The following is a 22,004-nucleotide window of genomic DNA, read 5'->3' as shown; positions in this document are numbered from 1 at the left end:
CCACTACACGAACCAGCGGTCACAAGACCGCTGAGATTCCCTGGCACAGCAGAGCTTTAGGGTACTAGCAGGGGGATGTTTTCCCCTGTAACTGGGGCTTCTATGGATGCCCTAGCTACAGTGGAAAAGTATGAAATAAAATAAAGAACAAAACATGTGAATGGGTCCCAGAGGTCTGCTGCCGGCCCATTAAAAGCAATAGGATGAAGGCAACCCCTGCAGGGATTTTTGGAGGGAACTTGAAAGAAGCCCTATCTGCAGGAAAAAAAACATCACCTCCTGTCTTCTCTCCGGGTCCCCGGCACTGTTCTTCATAATTTTTTCTGGCCGGGGATTGAAAAATCCCTGCCTCCTGGAAGCGCTGCCTCTGATTCGCTGAGCGCTGTGACCAATCACATTATTTATTCTGCATATAATGAAAAACTCCAAACGCTCTAGTGAACACAGATTTCCCCAGAGGAATAGTGAAAGGCTTACTTCACAGTGGTGTCTCCGATGTGTGCACCCATAATCCAAATTTATGTGGTAGATTGAGAGATAGGTAGATGATGGAAGAATGGGGTCCAGTCTCAGTGGTGTTCTCAAAGTTGATTTATTAAATGTGCAATATGCAATGCATTTCGGCTATTAACTAGCCTTTCTCAAGCATAAAAGTAATGCAAGCAAATATATATATATATATATATATATATATATATATATATATATATATATACATACATACATACATACATACACACACACACACACACACACACACACACACACACGTATCTCCATAGCATGATTCTTACCTGCCACTTAGCGTAATCAAGGGGCAACCAGTAACTTCTGGTCGCGTGTACACGACCAACGGTTGTGTCATCAGAGACTGCCAATGCCTCATACCCGCTGATTACGCTAAGTGGCAGGTAAGAATCATTATATGGAGATATGTGTGTGTATACATGTATGTTTCCTTGTACTTCTTGCATATTGCACATTTAATAAATCAACTTTAAGAACACCACCGGGACTAGAGCCCCGTTCTTCCATCATCTGCTATCTCTCTATCTACCACGTTAACTTGGATTAAGGGTGCACTCATCGGAGACACCCCTGTGAAGTAAGCCTTTCACTATTTTTCTGGGGAAATCTGTGTTCACTGGAGTGCTTGAGTTTTTTCATTTTATGCTTTTATATCCTTTTCCCATTTGATATAATTCTATACTCGCAGCCCCCAATGATACTCTTCCCTATGTGGATGTCCTAAGTACCGGTGACCCCAGGATTGTCCATCATACCAGACCCAATTTGGATGCATCCAAGCTCCTTGCCCCCAAGGGATAATTTAATACACTAGAGATTGGATCTATATACAGAAGTATTCACTGCCTACCTGGATCTTTGACATACCGGTATTCCCTCGGGAAATCCGGGTACATCAGGGTGAGTTAATATTAGTTTATTTTCTCTACCACATATAATTGTATATTCTGTATATCGCTCCTTACCCTGGAGCGCTGCCTCTGAATATTTCTCATTATTTATTGTGCACTATGAACATTGGAAAAAAAAGCTCAGAAAATCAGAGGCGACGCTTACAGGAGGTGGGAAATTTTATAATTCCCGGCCAGAAGACATTAGGAAGAACAGTGCTGGGGAACCGGGCAGAACACCCGCCGGAGCTGGATACCGCTTCTAGGTGATGTTTTAAAAATTTTTCCTGCATCTAGGGCTTATTTAAGGGTTTTGACAGTAGGATTTCCTACTGTCAAAGTTGCATGGCGTCCTACGAAAACTGCATTTTGGTGTGAAGCGATGCAACAGAGATGAAGGCTTCACTTTAAAAACCGCTGTCCTATCTTTTGCAAGTGCGAATTTTAAGTGCTTCTAAAAAAGTATTGATTCTATTGGATCTGATTTTTAAAAACGCCTATACATGCGTGAAAAATTTGCTCGTCTAACTGAGCCCTAAAGTTGCAGTCACACGAGCGATTTTTTTTCAGTGCATGTATAGGTGCATTAAAAAAATTGCGACTATAAGAACCAATGCTTTCCTGTGAAAGCAGTCACATGTCCTCCGATTTTTACAAGCACAAAACTATTGCATCTGTAAAAGATAGGACAGAGGTTTCACCTTGTTGCGAATGGGGCTGGCGGCAGCAGTGCTGGCCCCACTTAAAACATAGGGAGAGGATGCGCTCCTCAGCCACAGCTGTAACAGCTGTGGCAAGGGATTCCTTCATCCCAGTGGGGAGTCCCCTCATCACTGAACACTGTGAAACCCCTGCATTATTAACATTGGCAAAAAAAGGCAAACTACAAGAATTACAGATTTTTTTGTCACCCCGTCTTCAAAATAAATTAAATAAAGAGTGGTGACAAAATTATATGACTTCCAAAAGTTTACCAAGAATAACTACAGCGTGTACTCCAAAAAACAATCCCTCACACAGATCAACCCAAAAATAATGAGCTACAGTTCTCTGAAGAGGATGTCAAAGATCACCAAAAAAATAAAAGCAGTTCTTGTTATCAGGTTCCTGCTGCCTGTACCGCAGGCAGCATGAACACGGCACAGGTATGTACATTGTGGGCACGTGTGTCTCATTTTGCAATGCTATAGAGTTTTAGACTATAAAAACCTTGAAGCTCTACCCTGGAATCATGGGGAAGCGGGCACCACACTGGTCTCTCCGCTACCAGATTGCCATCTTCCTGTTTGTATATAGAGAGTGGTCACTCTACATGATGTTGGTGGGGAGAAGGCAGTTCAGGCCGCAGTCATGATTTTAAGCTCTGTTTGGATTTGATGTTTAAATTGTGTTTATTGCCACATTTCAGAAAAAGACTTTTATATCTGCATTGTACGTATCTGTCCCTGCTTCATGTTCACTGTAATTCAGACAGCAAAAACCTGGTAGCAGATTGCATTAGAGCTAACAACTAAAACAATTAAAATTGAATATCTTTGAATTCATAGCGACCCACAGAATAAAGTGAACATATCATTTTTACTGCACAGTGAAATACATAAAAATAAGACCTAAAACAAAGCGGCACAATTTTTTTTGCTTTTTCTCCAGTTAACCACATAAAATGTTTACTTTTAGAATTTTAAGCATCTTTTCAATATAGTATATAGTGCATTAAACAGTCAAACTACTAACGACAACCTGTCTGTCCGTGCATGAGTGAGTGTGTAGGTTTGTGAGTGACTTACATGCTCCACCCCTGATCACATGACAGTCACGTCATCAAACGTCCTTCATTCCCAGTGAGGGAGTTACATGCTCGGTCCCTGATCACATGATGGTGATATCATTACAGGTCCTATAAACACACAGCTGCTGTCTGGCTAGGTGTTCATCAGTATTCTGTTGTAACTGAGCCATAGGGGGTTTGTAGTGCATCTAAAAACTGCACAAGGATGCAGGACCTTTGATGACGTCACCATCATGTGATCAGGGGCAGAGCATGATGGTGATGTCATCACAGATCCTTCATCTCCCCGCTGTGCTGCTTCTGATCCCTGTTGTATGGGATGACTAATGTATGTACCAGAGCTGTGTGTGTAACGTGAATGTAGCAGATCTGTGTGTGATGCGCATGCACTGTGTGTACATGCATATAGCAGAGCTGTGTATGCTGTGTGTGACGCGCATGTAGCAGAGCTGTGTGCGGTGTGTGTGTGACATGCATGTAGCAGAGCTGTATATGCTGTGTGTGATGCGCATGTAGCAGGGCTTTGTGTGTTGTGTGTGACACACATGTAGCAGAGCTGTGTGTGATGCATGTGTCGCGCATGTAGCAGAGCTGTGTTTGGCATGTGTGATGCACATGTAGCAAAGCTGTGTGATGTCTGTGATGCACATGTAGCAAAGTTTTGTGTTTGGTGTGTGATGCGCATGTAACAGGGCTGTGTGTGGTGTGCATAAAGCACATATAGTGGAGCTGCGTGTGGAGATTGTGTCACGCATGAAGCAGAGCTGTGTGTGTGGCACATGTAACAGAGCTGTGTGTGTGTGTGTGTGATGCACATGAAGCAGAGCTGTTTGTGTGTGACATGCATGTAGCAGAGCTGTATGTGGTGTGTGACATGACATAGGTGTGGTGCATTTGATATGCCTGTAGCAGAGCTGTGTGTGTGTGTCACATGCATGTACCATTGTGTATGACACACACTTGAAAGCAGTGACGGGAATGTCATCACAGGTCCTAAAGCAGCAGCTGTGTGCTTACAACTCCAAACCTTTTTACTATATTATAATAATAAGTGATGCATTTCGCAACCTGAAACACTGGTACTATAATTCCCTTGTAATTACTAGTACTGTTTACAAATACGACTTGCCTAGCAAAAAACAAGATAGAAATGTGATGAGTCTTGTAAAGTCTCTTTTACGGGGGTGACTAATGCTCTTCAGCGCTCAATATCTGTCCAGGAGCAATCAGTGGCTGCAGGTGGAGGAGGCTTTAATTTCAACTCGCTAGTATCCATTCACAGAAAACAGGCCATCATTCATAAGTGAATGATGGTCTGTTTACAAAAAAACATGCAACGGCAGATCAATGATGATTTTTAGGTCTGCACTAAAGATCCAGTGAGCGATTTATCATTGATCGGTCTTTCACTGCATGCATTCACACAGCACAATACAGGCATACACCCCTGGGTTTCACGGGTTTTAAGTAATGTGATAAATAGACCCTTCTTTCTTATATTTAGGCATTCAATATTCACAGATTCTGTTGCACTGGCATGTCCTATCTTTGGGCATGCCCTCGCATCACATTGCCCATTGCTAGGTGCACACAAGGGCAATGCTAGGTTTCCTATTGAAAACAATGTGGAACACTCTGTGACAGCCACGGCGGAGGATCGCTACTGTCACGAAAAGATGCAAGGTAGTTTTAATGCAAAAGCACCTCACATCCGGGGTAAAATCGCTTGCTGGCGAGCACAATATCAGACCAAGTTTTCACTGTAAAATTACCCTAAGGAATTTAGAGATAATGGGGAAAAAAAACAATAATGATTGTGTTTCTACATTCAGCTGGAAAAAAAAATAAAGTTAGGGCGCCTTCACACGGGTGTAATTGCACTCGCAATACCTGGAGAATAGAACCCATTTCAATGTGTTCGTGTAAATCTCTGTATTTGTTATGTAAAAAAATGCAGCATGCTCTACTTTTTTGTGCATTTGCAAATCAAAGTTCCCTGTAAGAATCAATGGAGGTGGGTGCACAAAATACACACGCAATGCAAAGGGGGTTGTGTAATATGCTGCATATATCCACTAGAAAAGGGACACATCTGGAACTCATTATATGAATTAGCCATTTCAGCCAGTGCGCCTTTGTTTGCCTCATACGAATGAATATGACCTGACAGCGGAAAAAATGCAGTAAGATACGATGATACTCGTGCATCATTCTTCCCACAAAAATACGTGTGCGAAGGAACCCTTGATGTTAAATTTTATGTACAGTAAAAGTGACCCCAAATAAAATGCATTCAAAAGCAAAAACAACACATACTGGAATGTCAGTGAAAAAGTTAAAAATACTATGGTTTGTGGGAATACAGTGGATAATTAAAATATACTGTTTCCTGAAGATGAGTCGCTTCTTTAAGTGGTTGACTAGTGACCAAAAATCATCAACATACAGTAATTACGTGATCCATAGGATCCTGCTTACATCCTGCTGGTATGTCTGACATGTGAGGGTATATGACAAAATCACATCTGATGTATATGGAGGGAACTGGTGAAGTTATCTATAAAACTCATTTTATTTTACTAACATTACTAATCTGCTAAGAAAACAGACACAACATGGACTCCAGCTGTAAGAAGATGTACGGTGTTAATGAACTTGATGCCAAGACTAAATATACACAATACTTCTCTCCATATACTCCATACGCAATTATTAAGGAATCAACTATAAATCCGATGCAAGTAATTTACAAAGCATTCAGTACAGGTAAGTGCAGCAAGAAGCCATTATTGTAAATTCTTACTCATTAAGAGCATCATTCTGAAAATCGTTTAACCCTTTGAATTCTACAATCTGTATCCGTAATTTGGTAGTTTGATGGCAGATTAGTTTACATAAAGCACAGCAATCCTCCAGCTCTGGGTATCCTGGCAAACAGTTGACCTAATTAATATACCAAATAAGTAAAAGAATTATGCATTTGTTACTAAAATAACAAGAGGTGATGCCAAATATAAGTGCCAGGTTCCTGAAATGTAAAGAAAACACCTTTCTCTTTCCTATAAAAAGAAAGATCATAAAATAGAATATAAATGACCAACACTCCTCACCTTACAGTGCGGGCACACTTATGCATTCTGGATAAAATAGATGCCATCTCAGAATGTTACTATTCCATGCCACAATGTGCCCACATGCAAGCCTCCTCCACATGAACATATGCATTTTTACGTTCGCCCATGCGCAACGAATAATCGCCTGAATGAATAATTGCTGCGATCGAGTCCCTATATTTAGCTATGCTGTGTTCTTTTCCCATCGTTATATGTTTAGTAACTCCCTCCCCCTGCCTTTTTTCCAGTTTCCATAATAGTCTATGAAAGCTTCCTGCATGTCTTGGAAAAAGATAGGGCAAGACTTATCTTTTCACAATGCATATAAAATCGTATGTACTACTTTACCTGGCGAATCATTCATTTGAATGAAAACTTTGGAATCCAATGCTTTGGATGGTCACGATTTTTGGGCAAAAATCCCACAAAAATAATCCCATTCTCCATTTAAATGTTAGCTGCCTTCTTCCTATTAGCTTGTAAATTGTATTAAATACAATATACAATCAAACTGCTTCACCACCATATACTGAAGGTACAGGCTTATTCACACGAGCATATATCGGCCGCCAATTTCACCGCCGCCCGATAAACTCTACCATCTGATGAACTGGATTCCAATGCATCAGATCACGCAGGTGTATTCCCGTGGCATAAAACTGCCCGGCCGGCAAATGTAGCGTCGGGGGCTTTTACGCTAGGCAGGAAAGATAGTCTTGGAACTAACTTCCCGACCGGAATACCTTGGCCGCTGCATAGATTCCTATGGGAGCCTATGACAGCAGCTGGAGAATGGAGTTAGGAGGGAGAATGTAATGTCTGTGCGCCGATTCAGACGGCACAGGCATGGCACATATATGCCAAGGCCGCAATGCCGTTGGGTAAGGGGAGACAGTTTAGCTCTGCTAAGCTGTTCTCTCCCTTCCTTCCCCCCTTGCCGACTCTCTGCCTCTGTCCTCCCTTCTGGCTGTTTGCAATGGGGGGGGGGGGGGCAGAGCTAAGCTCCCGCCCCCAGTCCGCAGCCAGCAAAGGGAGGGGGTGGTATGGGTGGAGCTTGCCCCTGCCCCGCCCCCTCCCATTGCAAACAGCAAGAGGGGAGTAGACAGGAGGAGAGAAGTGGGAGGGAGTTTAGCAGTCATGTTGCTAAACTCTTTTCTACCTCCTTTCTCCGACTGCAGTCATAGGCTCCCATAGAAGTCTATGCAGCGACCAACGTATGCAGGCTGAGAAGACAGTTCCAGGCCAGGGGGCACTTTTATGCCTGTGTGACCTGATGCATTGGAATCTAATGCATCAGATGGTAGCGTATATCAACCGGCCATGAAAACAGCGGCCGATTTACGCTCGTGTGAATAAGCCCTAAGGGAGACAGGCTTAAAAACCTATTGGAATTAGGGGGGTTTAGCAGTACTGTCTGCATCAGCCAACAAGTAATATGCACGTATCTGGTATCTTTATACCGGAGAGAATTAGAGTATTATTTTATTTGGTATTTTTAATTGGTTATAGCATCTACATATAGTCTCTTTTATGATAAAATTAGCCAAAACCAGGAAAAATCTAATCCCAAAAATAAATAGCATATGAATAAGCCTCCGTTCATAACTTTTCATGTCTCCTGACTAACACAATGCATTTGTATCCAGTGGATCAAGTTTTTGATATTTCTGATAACAGTAATAGATCTTCACTCTGCGCTATTCATGCATTTAAAAATAAGTGAAAGTCTCACAAAACTTGGTACTTATGTTACTAAATGGTAATTGTAATATATGTTGAGATTTCCCCCCCTTTCACCCATAGGTATGGTTACTGGAAGAACCGTGATCGATTTCTGCAAATCCCCCATTATTACTCATCTTCTTGCGATGAAGGACTTCGTACATGAGATTAAAAGTCTACATATGTGTAATGCTGGGGTGAAGGAAATCGAAAAATGGAAAAATAAGGACCAAGATGCCTTTAATTGGTCTCATGCCGTAGGAATCTTAAAGGAGTTAAAAGGAAACAGGTTTAGTATTGCTCTGTACACTTACACCTCATGTAACAGACTATAGTAATAAGGCTGCTTCCACATGTGCAACAGCAATATCGCCGTGAAAAAAATCGCAGTGATATCACATCTGTCTTCTGTGCGATATTGCTGCGTTTTCTCGTGGCGATATAGCGATTTTGTGTTACTACAAATTCGCACATGGTGCTACAAAGTCGCGTGCACACACTTTGTAGCACTCTTTTGCTGGGATTTTCGGGGGAGCTTGAAATATAAGCCCTTCCCCGAAAATAAGCCCTACGTGCTCTTAAAAAAAATAGAATACATCACCTTCAGGCGCTGTCAGGCTCCAGAGCACATCTCCTCTTTAGTCTCGGCTCCTCTTCAGCTCCAATCTTTAGTCTTCTGGCAGCCCTTCCTGGATTGCAGGTTCATTCATTCATTCATTCAATGGCTATTATTGGTTCATCGAATGTTGGCTCTGATTGGCTGAGCAGCGGCCTTCGAGAACCAATCACAGCCAGCCCTTCCTGGAGGCAGAGTTTTTTAACATCTATTCGAGGAAGGGCTGGCAGAAGACTAAAGACCTGAGCTGAAAAGTAGAAACGTGGGTAGCTTACAGCACTTGTAGGTGATATATTCAATATTAGTTTGGATTGTCTCCACTGGAAGTATAGGTTGGCTGGGCTCAACTACAGGTAATGCCCGGGTCATGCCCCAAGCTGGCAATAGCTCCCGATGGACGGTGACATACTACACTAATATCACTTAGTACAAGTAGGTGGCTCCCAGCTCTAGCATGACTATAGCCAGGAAGCTCCCTCTGGACCACTCCTCCCAACTGGTGCGGGACTGGAGAGCTGACTTTCGGGCACCGGACTGACACTCAGCTCTGGCATTACTGCAGTAGCCAGGAAGCTCCTTCTGGACATTTCTTCTGACTGGTGCCATTCCGGAGGGCTGACACTCAGCTCTGGCATTACTGCAGCCAGAAAACTCCCTCCGGACACTCCCCCTGCCTGGTGCCAGACTGGAGAGCTGACACTCTAGCACCAGTCAGGATGCGGAGGGCTAGCACTTCAGCACTGGTCAGGATAAGGACGACGGCTGGGAGTTGCCTACTTATACTGAGCAGTACTAGTATAGTATGTCTCCACCAATTTGCAGCAATACATATAGGTGAGCCTGGCCAGCCCATACTTCCAGTGGACACATAGTACACTAATACCGATTTTTTTTTTTTATGCAACCAGGGCTTAGTTTAGGGTTTTTACAGTAGGATTCCCTACTGTGAAAGTTGCATTGCACCGCATGAAAACAGTGTTTTCCTGCGATGCGATGCAACAGAGAGTAAGGCTCCATAGGGAAACATGGTCTACAGGAAATTGCAAATCCTGGCTGTATAGAGCATCCCGCAATTTTGTATTCTTGCAATGTTGCAGGATAAAAAAACATCGCTTGTGTAGTAGAATCCATTGGAAAGCCTGGGCTCTACATACATGTGATTTGTCGCACTGTCGCATTGCAAGAAAATCGCCCGTTAAGAAGCGGCCTAAGGGTGCCAACACACACAGGCCACAACAGAATTTATGTTGTGGATTTTGTAATTATTCCTCAGCAAAATCTGCAATAATATTTGTGCAAATTTCACATGTGTTAGATGAGGAGTTTACTTTGAATTTTATACATGGCAGAAGGTCAAATCAATGGTTAAAAAAAGCATAAAATTGTCATACTGACATTTAAAATCAAAATGAGGTCTGAAATTTTTTAATATCTAATTTGTAGTAGGTTTGAACATTTTATTTAATATTTTTTACAAACTCACTAGGAAACTTGAACACAAGTTCATTTGATCACTCAAGATTTTGAGTCCTGTCCCACCTACCCAGGAGGCAGATTATATATTGAAACCTTCCATTCCCTATTTTTTGCTGACTTTCTAGCCTCAGCCTCACACAGGGATTTTGCAGCAACCCAGCACTCCTCTGTAGACAGGCTTCTTTCCCCGCTGCTTCAGATAAACTTGACTTAGTGCTGGAAAAGAGAGAAAAGTCTGGTTACAGAGAGAAACTGGTAACTTTGAGATGGATGGATAAAGAAGATTTATTTCTACCATTTTACTAAAGTGGGAAAGCAAAGACCCCTTAGGGCCACTTTAGCAAAATAGTGCCACATAAGAGTGCTATAATATATTGGGGCCACATACAGCACATAATAACAAACTGTGATCAAAGTGGGGACACCAGAAGTGACACACACGGAGGGCACTATAACTAAGAAGGGCCACAGACGGGAGCACAAAAAAAAAAAAATGGGTCCACAAAGTTGGCATTATAACTATGTTTGGCCACAAAAAGGGCACCATGACTGAGTTAGGCAACAAAGGCCCGTGACAAATAATCAGCATCCTACAATCATGTGTGACAACACGGGGGTTAAATATCACCACGGGGGTTACATATCACGCCAAACAGTCACTTTCCTTCTTGTTCACTTTATTCATACACAATCTTTAACCGAAACATAGATGACTGGGTCTCCAGGGCAATAGTAAACGTTTGGCAACAACAAAGTCTCTTATAAACGTCCCTTCACAGTCATTTTCAAAGTCCCCTCAGTACAATCCTCCACAGGCTTGAAGGCAACAGCAACAACAAGTCCACTTGATTTGCACAGACCTGTGGATGTTCAGATCGCAGCTGGTCCTTAGTCTGTAGTGCCTTCAGACCCTTAGTCCAAGGGCAGGCGTACTCCAGGGGTCCTGCTGGAACCACGTAGTTCCTGGTCCATAACGTCTCTCCACTGCATACAACAGGAGTTTTCTTTCAACAGCAGTCTGGTCACAATATAGCCTTAGTTGAAGTCTGGTCCTCCCTGACACACACCTCTCCTAGGTGTTGAGGTGAGGGGCGTCTCCCTGTCCACCTCTGGCCTTCTCAGCCACACACTCTGGGCTAACAGCCCTGCAGCTCCACTGAGCTGTCTTCCTGGCCTTCTAAGCCAGACACTCTCCTCCACTGCAGTAGGTACAACCCTTTTTATATCACCAACCACACCTGTGGGTGTTTTCCCTCTTACTTCAGGCACCAGACTGATTGTCTGTTGCCCCCTACAGGCCATCCTCTGTAGCACACCCCTACACATGTCTCAGGGATATGAGGGGATGAGGCAGCAAATCTACAATCTCTAACAAATTTCCTCCAATGAGCATTATAGATTATGCCATCTAAATGATTAAACAGCTAGGATTTGAGCTAGTATGGCTTCAATCCCAGCCATTGCAGCAGGATGTAAGCTGTTACAGATAATATCAACTCCTGGTGTCAAAGACTTAAATTGTGTTTGGTGGTTTGCTGTATTGACTCACATGCTGCGCTGTACTGTACAACAGATATCTGAAATGAGTTGATATAATTGAGGTGTTTAATTTAATTGGTAGCTCTGGCAGTGGCAAATAGGCAAATAGGGAAGCAGTTCAGTGCCCTTCTACCATCAGCCACACAGCAGTTACATGTCTGTCTCTATTTGAGGTGGCCAGGAATGGGAACAACGGTGGCTGATATAACAATCTCATGGTGTGGATTGCTTCCATTCAATGGTGGCCAATGGTAATGTTGTTTCTCAAACAAACTCCACAGTTGAAAAGTGAGGTGATGATGCAGTCCACTGGAAAGTAATGTTGCCCACTGTAAATTGAATAAGGCTGCACTACATCGGTGTTGAAGCCTCTTCATACTCAGGATCAGATAATAAAGATGAAGGTATATCCTAGGGTGATATAGAAGGGAAGTCCACAGCAAAAAAAGTGTTCTTGATGCAATTAATGACATACTTTATTGATACAAATGAAAAGGTCCAAGACATTAGTGTATATCCCAGATGCAGATAATACATAACACCCAAATGTTACAGAGCTGTGCAAAGGAAATTTTATCACATTCATCATTACGGCCAGGCTCACAAGGGTGAATTTGTCTAATGGTATCCAAGAGAGAATCCCGCAACACACCAGGCAATACGTTAACAGCGCAGAGGTATCCAGCAATGTATGCCAAGCCACTGAAGGGACTATGGACCTCCAGTCCCCAAGTCAGACATCAACAAAGAAGAAGTGACAGCATCCGTTAAGGGTTTTAAAGTAAAATCAGCAACTTTATTACTCCATATTCAAAGCGGTACAGGCAACGTTTCGACTACAGTTAGTCTTTGTCAAGCCTGACCCCAGTAACATTTCTGTAGCAAAAGTATAGGAAGACCCCTGTAACATTTCTGTAGCAAGAGTATAGGCGGGCCCCAGTAACATTTCTCTTGCAAGCGTATAGGTGGACCCCAGTCATATTTTTGTAGCAAAAGTATAGGCAGACCCCTGTAACATTTCTGTTGCAAAAGAATAGGTAGGCACCTGTAACATATCTGTAGCAAAAGTATAGGGAGACCCCAGTAACATTTCTGTAGCAAAAGTATAGGCAGACCCCTGTAACATTTCTGTAGCAAAAGTATAGGCAGACCCCTGTAACATTTCTGTAGCAAGAGTATAGGCCCGACCCCAGTAACATTTCAGTAGCAAGAGTATAGGCGAACCCCTGTAACATTTCTGTTGCAAAAGAATAGGTAGGCACCTGTAACATATCTGTAGCAAAAGTATAGGGAGACCCCAGTAACATTTCTGTAGCAAAAGTATAGGCAGACCCCTGTAACATTTCTGTAGCAAAAGTATAGGCAGACCCCTGTAACATTTCTGTAGCAAGAGTATAGGCCCGACCCCAGTAACATTTCTGTAGCAAAAGTATAGGCGAACCCCTCAAACCATTCAGTAGAAACTGCATGGGCGGACCCCAGTAACATTTCTATTGCAAGAGGTTAAGCCTGACCCCAGTAACATTTCTGTAGCAAAAGTATAGGCAGACCCCTGTAACATTTCTGTAGCAAGAGGGTAGGTGAACCCCTGAAACATTAGTGTACCAAGAGTATAGGGGAGCATCTGAAAAAATGTGGTTACCAAGAGTGTAGGCGAAGTCCGGAAAAATTTGTTAGATAACAGTATAGGCGAGGGCCAGAAAAATTGGTATACCAAGAGTACAGGGGCACCCCTGAAAAATTGCTCAACCACGAGGGCAGGTGAAACCCGTAATCATTTTTTAAAGATACAGCTCGCTGTTGCTTAATTTGTAACAGAGCCTGGAGGCAGCCCTGTGAAAAAAATGGTTTCTGTTAAAGTATGAATACTTTTGAAAAATTGTAAAAAACATTTAAACAGAGCCTTTTGGGCTGCAGAAAAATTGGCAGCTCAGCGTGATGACATGCTATTTTAGGAGGAGGAGGAGGAGGAGTAATAATATCCGAGAGTGATTGACAAAGCTAATTCCCCCTTTTTTTGTGGTGAAAGAGGATGCATTTTTTTCCTGTCGCAGCGAAAAGAATCACTAGGTTCCGCTTCTTTCCACCAGTGGAGAAGAGAAGTCTGGGGAAATCCAGCCTTTGTTCATCATTATGAGTGTAAGCATGTCGGCACCGGCAGTTGACAGGCGGGTACGCTTATCCGTGATGATTCCCCCAGTTGCACTTAACACCCTCTCTGATAACACGCTAGCGGCAGGGCAGGCCAGCACCTCCAGGTCGTATAACGCAAGTTCGTGCCACGTGTCCAGCTTTGACACCCAATAGTTGTATGGAGCAGAGGCATCACGGAGGACGGTAGTCCGATCGGCTACATACTCCCTCACCATCTTTTTACAGTGCTCTCTCCGACTCAGCCTTGACTGCGGAGTGGTGACACAGTCTTGCTGAGGAGCCATAAAGCTGGCAAAGGCCTTGGAAAGTATTCCCCCTGCCTGCGCTGAACATACTGCCTGATCCCTGCTCCTTCCCTGCTACTTGGCCCTCGGAACTGCATCTTCTGCCACTAGCGCTGTCAGATGGGAACTTTAGCATCACTTTTTCCACCAGGGCCCTGTGGTATTGCAAAACTCTCATACTCCTTTCCTCTTCGGGTATGAGAGTGAAAAGGTTCTCCTTATACCGTGGGTTGAGAAGGGGGTACACCCAGTAATCCGTGTTGGCCAGAATGCGTCTAACGCGAGGGTGACGGGAAAGGCAGCCTAACATGAAGTCAGCCATGTGTGCCAGGGTCCCAGTATGCATCACATCGCTGTCCTCACTAGGAAGATGCCTTTCAGGATTCTCCTCTTCAGCCCATACACGCTGAACAGATAAGAGGCAAGCAGCATGGGTACCCTCTGCAGTTTGGCCAGCTGTCTCAAGTTCACCCAATGTGCCGTCAAGGAGATATAATGGCCCTACCCGCAAGTACTTGTCTATGTTTCCGTGGTTAAGTGGACCTTCCCAGTAACCGTGTTGGTGAGGGCACGATTTCTGTTGCAGTAGACTGGCTGGTGTAGGGCTGGGACGGCACACCAGGAAAAATAGTGTCGACTGGGGACCAAGTAGTGCGGGACCGCTGCCGCCATCATGTTTTTGAAAGCCTCTGTTTCCACAAGCCTGTACAGCAGCATCTCCAGGCTGATTAGTTTGGCAATTTGCACGTTTAAAGATTGTGCATGCAGGTGCGTGGCGGCGTATTTGTGCTTTCGCTCTAACGCTTATGTTAGCGACAGCTGAACGCTGCGCTGAGAGATATTGCTGGATGGAGTGGAGGACGGTGGAGGTGAGGTGCTGGTGCAGGTCGGGAGGCGCTCGTGCCTGTGTCCTGGGAGGGGGATTTGATCTGTGTGGCATGTTGGGGGCATAGAGGAAGAGGCAGCGGTGTGACCCGGAGGCAGTGAATTGCCTACGTCCCACCTTGTGGGGTGCTTGGCCATCATATGCCTGTGCATGCTGGTGGTGGTGAGGCTCGTAGTGGTGGCTCCCCGGCTGGTCTTGGTGCTAGAAAGGTTGCACACCACTGTTCGTCGGTCGTCTGCGCTCTCACTGAAAAACATCCACACCTTTGAACACTTAGCCCTCTGCACGGAGGCTTGGCGCGAGGGGATGCTTTGCGAAACAGTTGGGGGATTCTTTGTCTGGCCCTGCCTCTCCCCCTGGCCACTCCACTGCTCTTGCAACCTGTCCTACTGCTGCACTTGGCCTCCCCTCTGAAGCCCTGTCCTCAGTAGGCTTAGCAAACCAGGTGGGGTCAGTCACCTCATCGTCCAGCTCCTCTTTCTCCCAATCCTCTGTGTGCTCCTCTCTCGAACTTACTGCTCTTACTACTACCTCACTGACAGACAACTGTGTCTCATCATCTTTATTGAAAGCTCTTGAGACAGTTGCTGGAAGTCCCCAGCCTCATCACCCGGACTCAGTGAACTTTCCAAAGGTTGGGCATCGGTCACGACAAACTCCTCAGGTGAGAGAGGAACTGTTTTTTCCCACTCATGACAGGGACCCGAGAACAGTTCCTGGGAGTCTGCCTCCTCAGAATATGTCATTTTCATGGAGTGAGGAGGCTGGGAGGAAGGAGGAGCAGCAGCCAGAGGATTCAGAGTTGCAGTCCCTAGGCCAGGAGTAGTGGACTGAATAGAAGACTGGGTGGTTGATACATTGCTGGACGCGTTTTCTGCCATCAACAACAGGACCTGCTCGCACTGCTCTGTTTGTAATAAAGGTTTACCACGCGGACCCGTAAATTGTAATATGAAGCTGGGGAGCCCAGAAACTAGCCTATCTCCTAATCCCGCAGCAGCCAGCTGTGATTCACCACGCCCAGGATCTCAGCCTGTGCCCACACCCTCACTTGGACGCCCGCGTCCTCGACCCTTACCCCTACTTCTCATCATGGCAGATTAAGAATAGAGCAGGGCCCAATTAAATTACCCCAATTTACAGCACTGACAACTGTGGCTTAATTCACTGCACACAGAGACTTGTAGATAGCGGAGACTCTATGCTGTGAATTAAAAAAAATTTAACCCGCTGTCTTGCGCTGATACCTAGAGGTAATTTACATCTCACAGAGACTTGTAGATAAGAGAGGCTGTATGGATTGGGAGAAGACTCTAAAGCCAGTGGATAGTGCTGGTAACTGCGGCTATCTCAACCCCACCAAGGAAAGGGTATTGTGAGACGCTCTGCACAGCGGCAGAGCTGAAATACTTTGCAGTGGCCCAGGAAATATTACAGTACTGTTTAGCGGTGAGACCTGTGTCTAATGCACTGCAGACACAGAATGGTATAACTGAAGTAGTTTGCAGTAGGCTAGGAAATGTTAGAGTGCAGTTTCACAGTGAGAGCTGGTTGTACGGCACTGCAGCCTGAGAACAGGCCTAGATGCGTAATACAAAAATTGATGCACTACTGCTCCCAGCCAGCCACAACTATAATCCACACGGTGAGATGTAGCCCTAAGAAGAACCATTGGGGTTCCTTTACAGAGGATCAGGAGGACTGTATAACTTTCCCTATATAAGTAGCTGTGTCCCTACACTCTGCCTTATGCACTGCACACACAGAACAGTATAGGTGAAATGGCCTGCACGGCCCCAGATGCTTAAAAAAAAATTGGTGCACTACTGCTCCCAGCCAGCAACAACAGTAATGCACACAATGAAGAGTAGCCCTAAGAAGGACCGTTGGGGTTCTTGATGACAGGATCCTACTCTAACACTGTCCCTATATTAGCAGCAGCACTATATCTAACCTCTGCCAGCATGCGTCTGAGGCAAGCCGCGGGCGGGACCACTTTAAGTACTCGGAGGTCACCTGATCGGCCCAGCCACTCACTACTGTGGGGGGAGAGGGCTGGCACGTCACAGCAGGAAGTGGTAATGCCTTCCCCGCATGTCTATTGGCTAGAAAATGGTGCTAAACATGCGGGGAAGGAAATGCAATTGACTTGAGTACCACGTGGTGTTCGACTTGAGTAACGAGCATCTCAAGTACCCTAATACTCGAAAGAGCATCAAGCTCGGACGAGTGTGCTCGCTCATCTCTACTAATAAGGCATGCCTATGTTATGTCTGTTGCCTGTTAGAGTACTGTCAAACTGTTCAAGTTCACGTCCTCTATGCGGATTAAAGGGCAATGTCGAAATTAGTTTCTTTTTTCATTTTTAAAATAAAAAAATATTAAAAGTAAAAAAAAAATCTTTTCTCTGTCCCCTCATAAAAACACTGCTTCCACACGTGTCCATATTATTAAAATAGCAAATGATTAATCATGCACAGTGAATATTGTCAGAAAAATAAAATCTGAAATACCAGATGTGTGCTTTTTTAGGCACCCCACATTAAAGAAAAAATTAAATTAAAAAAATCATCAAAAAGTTGTATGTACATTAAAATTATATTAATATAAGAACAATATAAGTCAATGTGCAAAAATGAATCAACACAAAACCTGATTGGCAAAAAATAATAAAATGGTTAATGGGGACAAATTTTGGTGACAGACAATTTTTTTTAAAAGCTATTTATTTTTTAATCATAAGAATTTAGGAATACTATCTAGAACTACACATTGATGCAGTAATTGCTAATCACTATGTCTTAAAATGTTTATATCTTCCAGAGATAAGTCGAAAGATGAAGAAGAAGACCTAAGAGGAAAATTGAAGGAGATTTTAGAATTGGACTTCAACAAAGGCATAGATTCATTATGCCTGCCAAAAGCTGATATTGTCACAAGTATTTGGTTTCTGGATGCTATCAGCAAGAATCATGATGAGTACAGGGGAAACCTAAGGCAACTTTCCAATCTAATTAAATGTGGTGGTTATGTCTTAATATATGCATGTATTAATTGCTCCTATTTTAAAGTTGGAGACATTAAGTATCACGTCTTAAGCTCTGATGAGAGTTTCTTTAGGAAGGTTATAAGTGAGGGAGGTTTTGACATCAAGCATTTTCAGAAGCTTGATAGACTAATTACCTGTGATTCTCTAGACCATGACGGAATGGTTTTTATCATTGCCCAGAAAGTGAAGGAGCCGCAGGAAGCTTCATAGACATGATTACATTTCTGTGTGAGTTACCTGCTATTACTTGCTCCTTTTGCTATTGGCTGTGATTAAGCTATGATTTATTCATGCAAAATATGATTCATGCAAGTAATAATACACGATGGGATATTAACATAATCTGTATTGCTAGCTCCAGGTACTCAATTCTAAGAATGTTTGCTTCATTGCAAAAGCAAAGAACTTCTTTACAGCAGTTATTACTTATAATTATTGTATTTTTAATTTAGTGGAAATATATTGAATTAAATATATTGAATTCAAGATGCAATTTACACTGCAATTAGAAAATTTTCAGACTCTTCCACTTTTTTTTATATTTTGGTAAATGTTTTTTTTTTTTAAATCCTTTAGTAGACAATGTAGTTAGGTGGCTTTGGCATATTTAATTAATTTGTTTTTTTTAATTAATTTTTAATTTGGCTTTTATCTTTGATTGGCATAACAATGAGTTTGCTGTGATTATTCACAAACCTAAACAAAATGTAATTTTTACCAATCAACTGCCAGTTTGTTTTGACATAACCGCACATATGTGCCCTGTGAGTAAAGCAGACACTGTACAGTCTCCTGTTAACTTTTTGAATTAAATTTGCTTGTGAATTGTCTGTATCCTTGTGTCTACATCTGTGCAATACAAAATTAATTGGAGCCTGTGTACCATTCTAGCTCTAAAGCGTGCCAGGCCTGTGATTCGTATGCTCTAGTGTAAAGGGATTCACATATCGATAATTGTTGCATATTGACGAAGGATTGCATGATACCTAAACTACCACAATGTGTAATAATGAGTGTATAATGATATCTGTTACATCAGCTGATGTCTGTTTCCTAGATTCAGGTGACTCAAAGATAGTTATAAAGCCCAGTCACAAATATCATCATTATTATTATGTGTTAAATCTGCTTAAAGGGGTTGTCCCGCGCCAAAACGTTTTTTTTTTTCAACAGCCCCCCCCCGTTCGGCGCGAGACAACCCCGATGCAGGGGTTAAAAATAAAAACCGCACAGCGCTTACCTGAATCCCCGCGCTCCGGTGACTTCTTACTTACCTGCTGAAGATGGCCGCCGGGATCTTCTCCCTCGGTGGACCGCAGGGCTTCTGTGCGGTCCATTGCCGATTCCAGCCTCCTGATTGGCTGGAATCGGCACATGACGGGGCGGAGCTACCAGTAGCCGCTCTCAGGCACGAGCGGCCCCATTGAGAAAAGAAGAAGACCCGGACTGCGCAAGCGCGTCTAATCTGGCGATTAGACGCTGAAAATTAGACGGTACCATGGAGACGAGGACGCTAGCAACGGAACAGGTAAGTGAAAAACTTCTTATAACTTCTGTATGGCTCATATTTAATGCACAATGTATATTACAAAGTGCATTAATATGGCCATACAGAAGTGTATAGACCCACTTGCTTTCGCGGGACAACCCCTTTAAAGGAATCACCTTAAATGAGAATAGAGGGTCTAGCTTTTCTTCCAGAAACAGTCCCTTTCTTGTTCAGAGGTTATGTTTGGTATTACATTCGCTTAAAGATGGCTTAGCTGCCATACAGACAGAACCCGGGGGTACCTGTTTTTTTTTACTAATCTCATACAACCCTAATAAACCTAAAAAATATGAATTTACTAATGTCAGATGAACTTCTATGATTAAAATCCCAGTATCTACAAAGTATACAGTATATTACCGTGTATTTTGCTCTATAAGACGCTCCTGATGATAAGACGCACCTAGGTTTTAGAGGAGGAAAATATGAAAGAAATATTTTGAACTCCCCCAGACCAGGCAGTGAGGTATTACAGGAGGAATGAAGAGCAGCAGTACCACCTCAGGCCTCGGTCACACAGGCGTTTTTTCCCCGCGATTTGCGGATCGCATAACGGATGCGCATCCGCAAATCGCATGACCGGGGGCCGACTATTTGCTGAAAAAGCTGCACGTAGCAGCGTTTTCAGTGAAACCGCCCCGCACTGCCCGGTATCCTCTAGCACAGCTGTGCCACAGCTATAGCACAGCTGTGGCAGAGGAGAACGATGTTTGACCATTGAATTCAATGGAGCCGGCAATACAGCAGGTTCCACTGAAAGCAATGGGCTGCCGGCGATCGCGGGATGAATTTTCGGGAAGGGCTTAAAAATATAAGCCCTTCCCTGAAAAACATGCTAAAATGTGTAATATATATATATATATATATATATATATATATATATATATATATATATGGCAGATAGGCATGTTCTGCGAATTGTTGTGTCCTATAATTGATCACACATCCGCATAAACAGCGGACATGTGACCGATCCCATTGGAATGCATTTGGTCTATAGATCCGCAGATCGCAAGCGCGTCTGCCGAACGGACCAAAAAACGGTCACGGACCGAGGCCTCAGAATGAAGTATATACCACTTATTAACCTTCCATTCAGAATCTAGGAAAGCTGATGGTAAATGTAATGGTGATCTTATTACTTTTCACCCAGCTTTCTAGGAGCCCTGAACATCATGTTTGACTACTTATAGCGATGTATGTGGTATACATGCTTGCATAACTCTTCAGCTGCCATTCAGGATCCTGGAAGAGCTGACTGACAATATAATGAGGACTCCATTAGTTGTTACCCAACTTTTCAGGAACCCTGCATGTCATGTCTCACTATGGTTATATAATGTGTATACTAGAGATGAGCGAGCACCAAAAGGCTCGGGTGCTCGGTACTCGAGTCAAACTTTCTGCGATGCTCGAGAGCTCGTTTCGAGTAACGAACCTCATTGAAGTGAATGGGGGACTCGAGCAATTTTGTATGGGACCGATGCTACGCATAGCTGATGACTTCTCAAACACCAGAAAACATCTGAAAGTCATGGAAACACCACAGAAACGGATAGGGAAGGGCAGGGGCAGCATGCATGGCTGCATCTGAGCACCCAGGTCCCATTATTAACCAAAATGGGGGCAAGAGTCTGGCGTCACCCCCCTAGCAATTTACTTTGGACAAACCCTCATTAGCAAGGCACACACGCTGCCACATCTTAGCCAAAGCACCATGCTACCTGCAACCAAGGACAATCACTGCTTGTGGGTGTATTAGGGTAATAAAATTCATTCTAAGTATAGCACCAATCGGGCCCACCCCACTTGCCCCGTTGCCGGCGGTAAGAAGAGACACCACACAGAGGTCTGGTATAGTTTCTCACACGGGACATGGCTGCGCTGTGCCAACGTGCTTTATTACAGATTACATGAGATCTTATACCCTTTGTCCCATCCCCAACAAGGGGTGATGGGCTTATAACCATATATGGGCAGTCCGGATTTCCGGCCTTGCTACGGCGCCTCTGGCTTATGTACAGAAAATCACGTATTCAATTAACTCCAGTACAAAGAATCACCCACTCAATTCTAAGAAAACGGCCAAACATACATTCTCCATATATGGGAAGTCCGGATTTCTGGCCTAAGACAGTGAAAGTTATGTACATTTGAACATCTTGATATCTTGCTCCAGCGCTTCTGGGAAAACAGCCAAGTACATGCGTCCTTGTGTCTGGTTCCGTATCTTCTCTGAATTTCTAGAACATCTCTCTCAGCCTTCTAAAGCCTTGGAATATCTGATGTAAGGCGACATATAAGTTTTTTTCTCTCATTTGGAATTGTATAGAACTTGCATACAGGTATAAAACATAAAAAAAACATATGGCAATATATATATATATACCCTCACAAACCCCCCTAAAA

At 43.6% G+C, this 22,004-nt stretch overlaps 2 protein-coding genes across 3 annotated transcripts in view; both read left to right on the top strand.

The window, feature by feature from the left end:
- Positions 1-22,004, top strand: part of LOC136573488 (nicotinamide N-methyltransferase-like) — a 134,151-nt gene that overhangs the window by 44,548 nt on the left and 67,599 nt on the right. The window lies entirely within an intron of this gene.
- LOC136572408 (nicotinamide N-methyltransferase-like) lies at positions 1,521-18,880 on the top strand. 2 transcript variants are annotated; one of them, XM_066572945.1, is made up of 4 exons: positions 1,521-1,684; positions 5,816-5,973; positions 8,124-8,331; positions 17,821-18,880. In XM_066572945.1, the coding sequence occupies exons 1-4, from the start codon at positions 1,539-1,541 to the stop codon at positions 18,254-18,256; spliced, it is 948 nt and encodes a 315-aa protein (XP_066429042.1). In that variant the 5' UTR covers positions 1,521-1,538; the 3' UTR covers positions 18,257-18,880. The 2 variants fall into 2 exon arrangements, with proteins under 2 accessions (XP_066429042.1, XP_066429044.1); XM_066572947.1 differs by having other exon boundaries at positions 1,528-1,684; positions 5,809-5,973.

This window comes from Eleutherodactylus coqui, chromosome 7, assembly GCF_035609145.1.
Source record: "Eleutherodactylus coqui strain aEleCoq1 chromosome 7, aEleCoq1.hap1, whole genome shotgun sequence".
Taxonomy (NCBI): Eukaryota; Metazoa; Chordata; class Amphibia; order Anura; family Eleutherodactylidae; genus Eleutherodactylus; species Eleutherodactylus coqui.
This window is presented reverse-complemented; position numbering and strand designations above follow the sequence as displayed.

Bases quoted from the DNA above. Each gene is read 5' to 3' on its own strand.
- LOC136572408 (XM_066572945.1), top strand. From the start codon at position 1,539: ATGAACATTGGAAAAAAAAGCTCAGAAAATCAGAGGCGACGCTTACAG. The intron at 1,685-5,815 runs GTGATGTTTTAA...CTAAGAAAACAG, and splicing joins GAGCTGGATACCGCTTCTAG to ACACAACATGGACTCCAGCT. The intron at 8,332-17,820 runs GTTTAGTATTGC...TATATCTTCCAG, and splicing joins AAGGAGTTAAAAGGAAACAG to AGATAAGTCGAAAGATGAAG.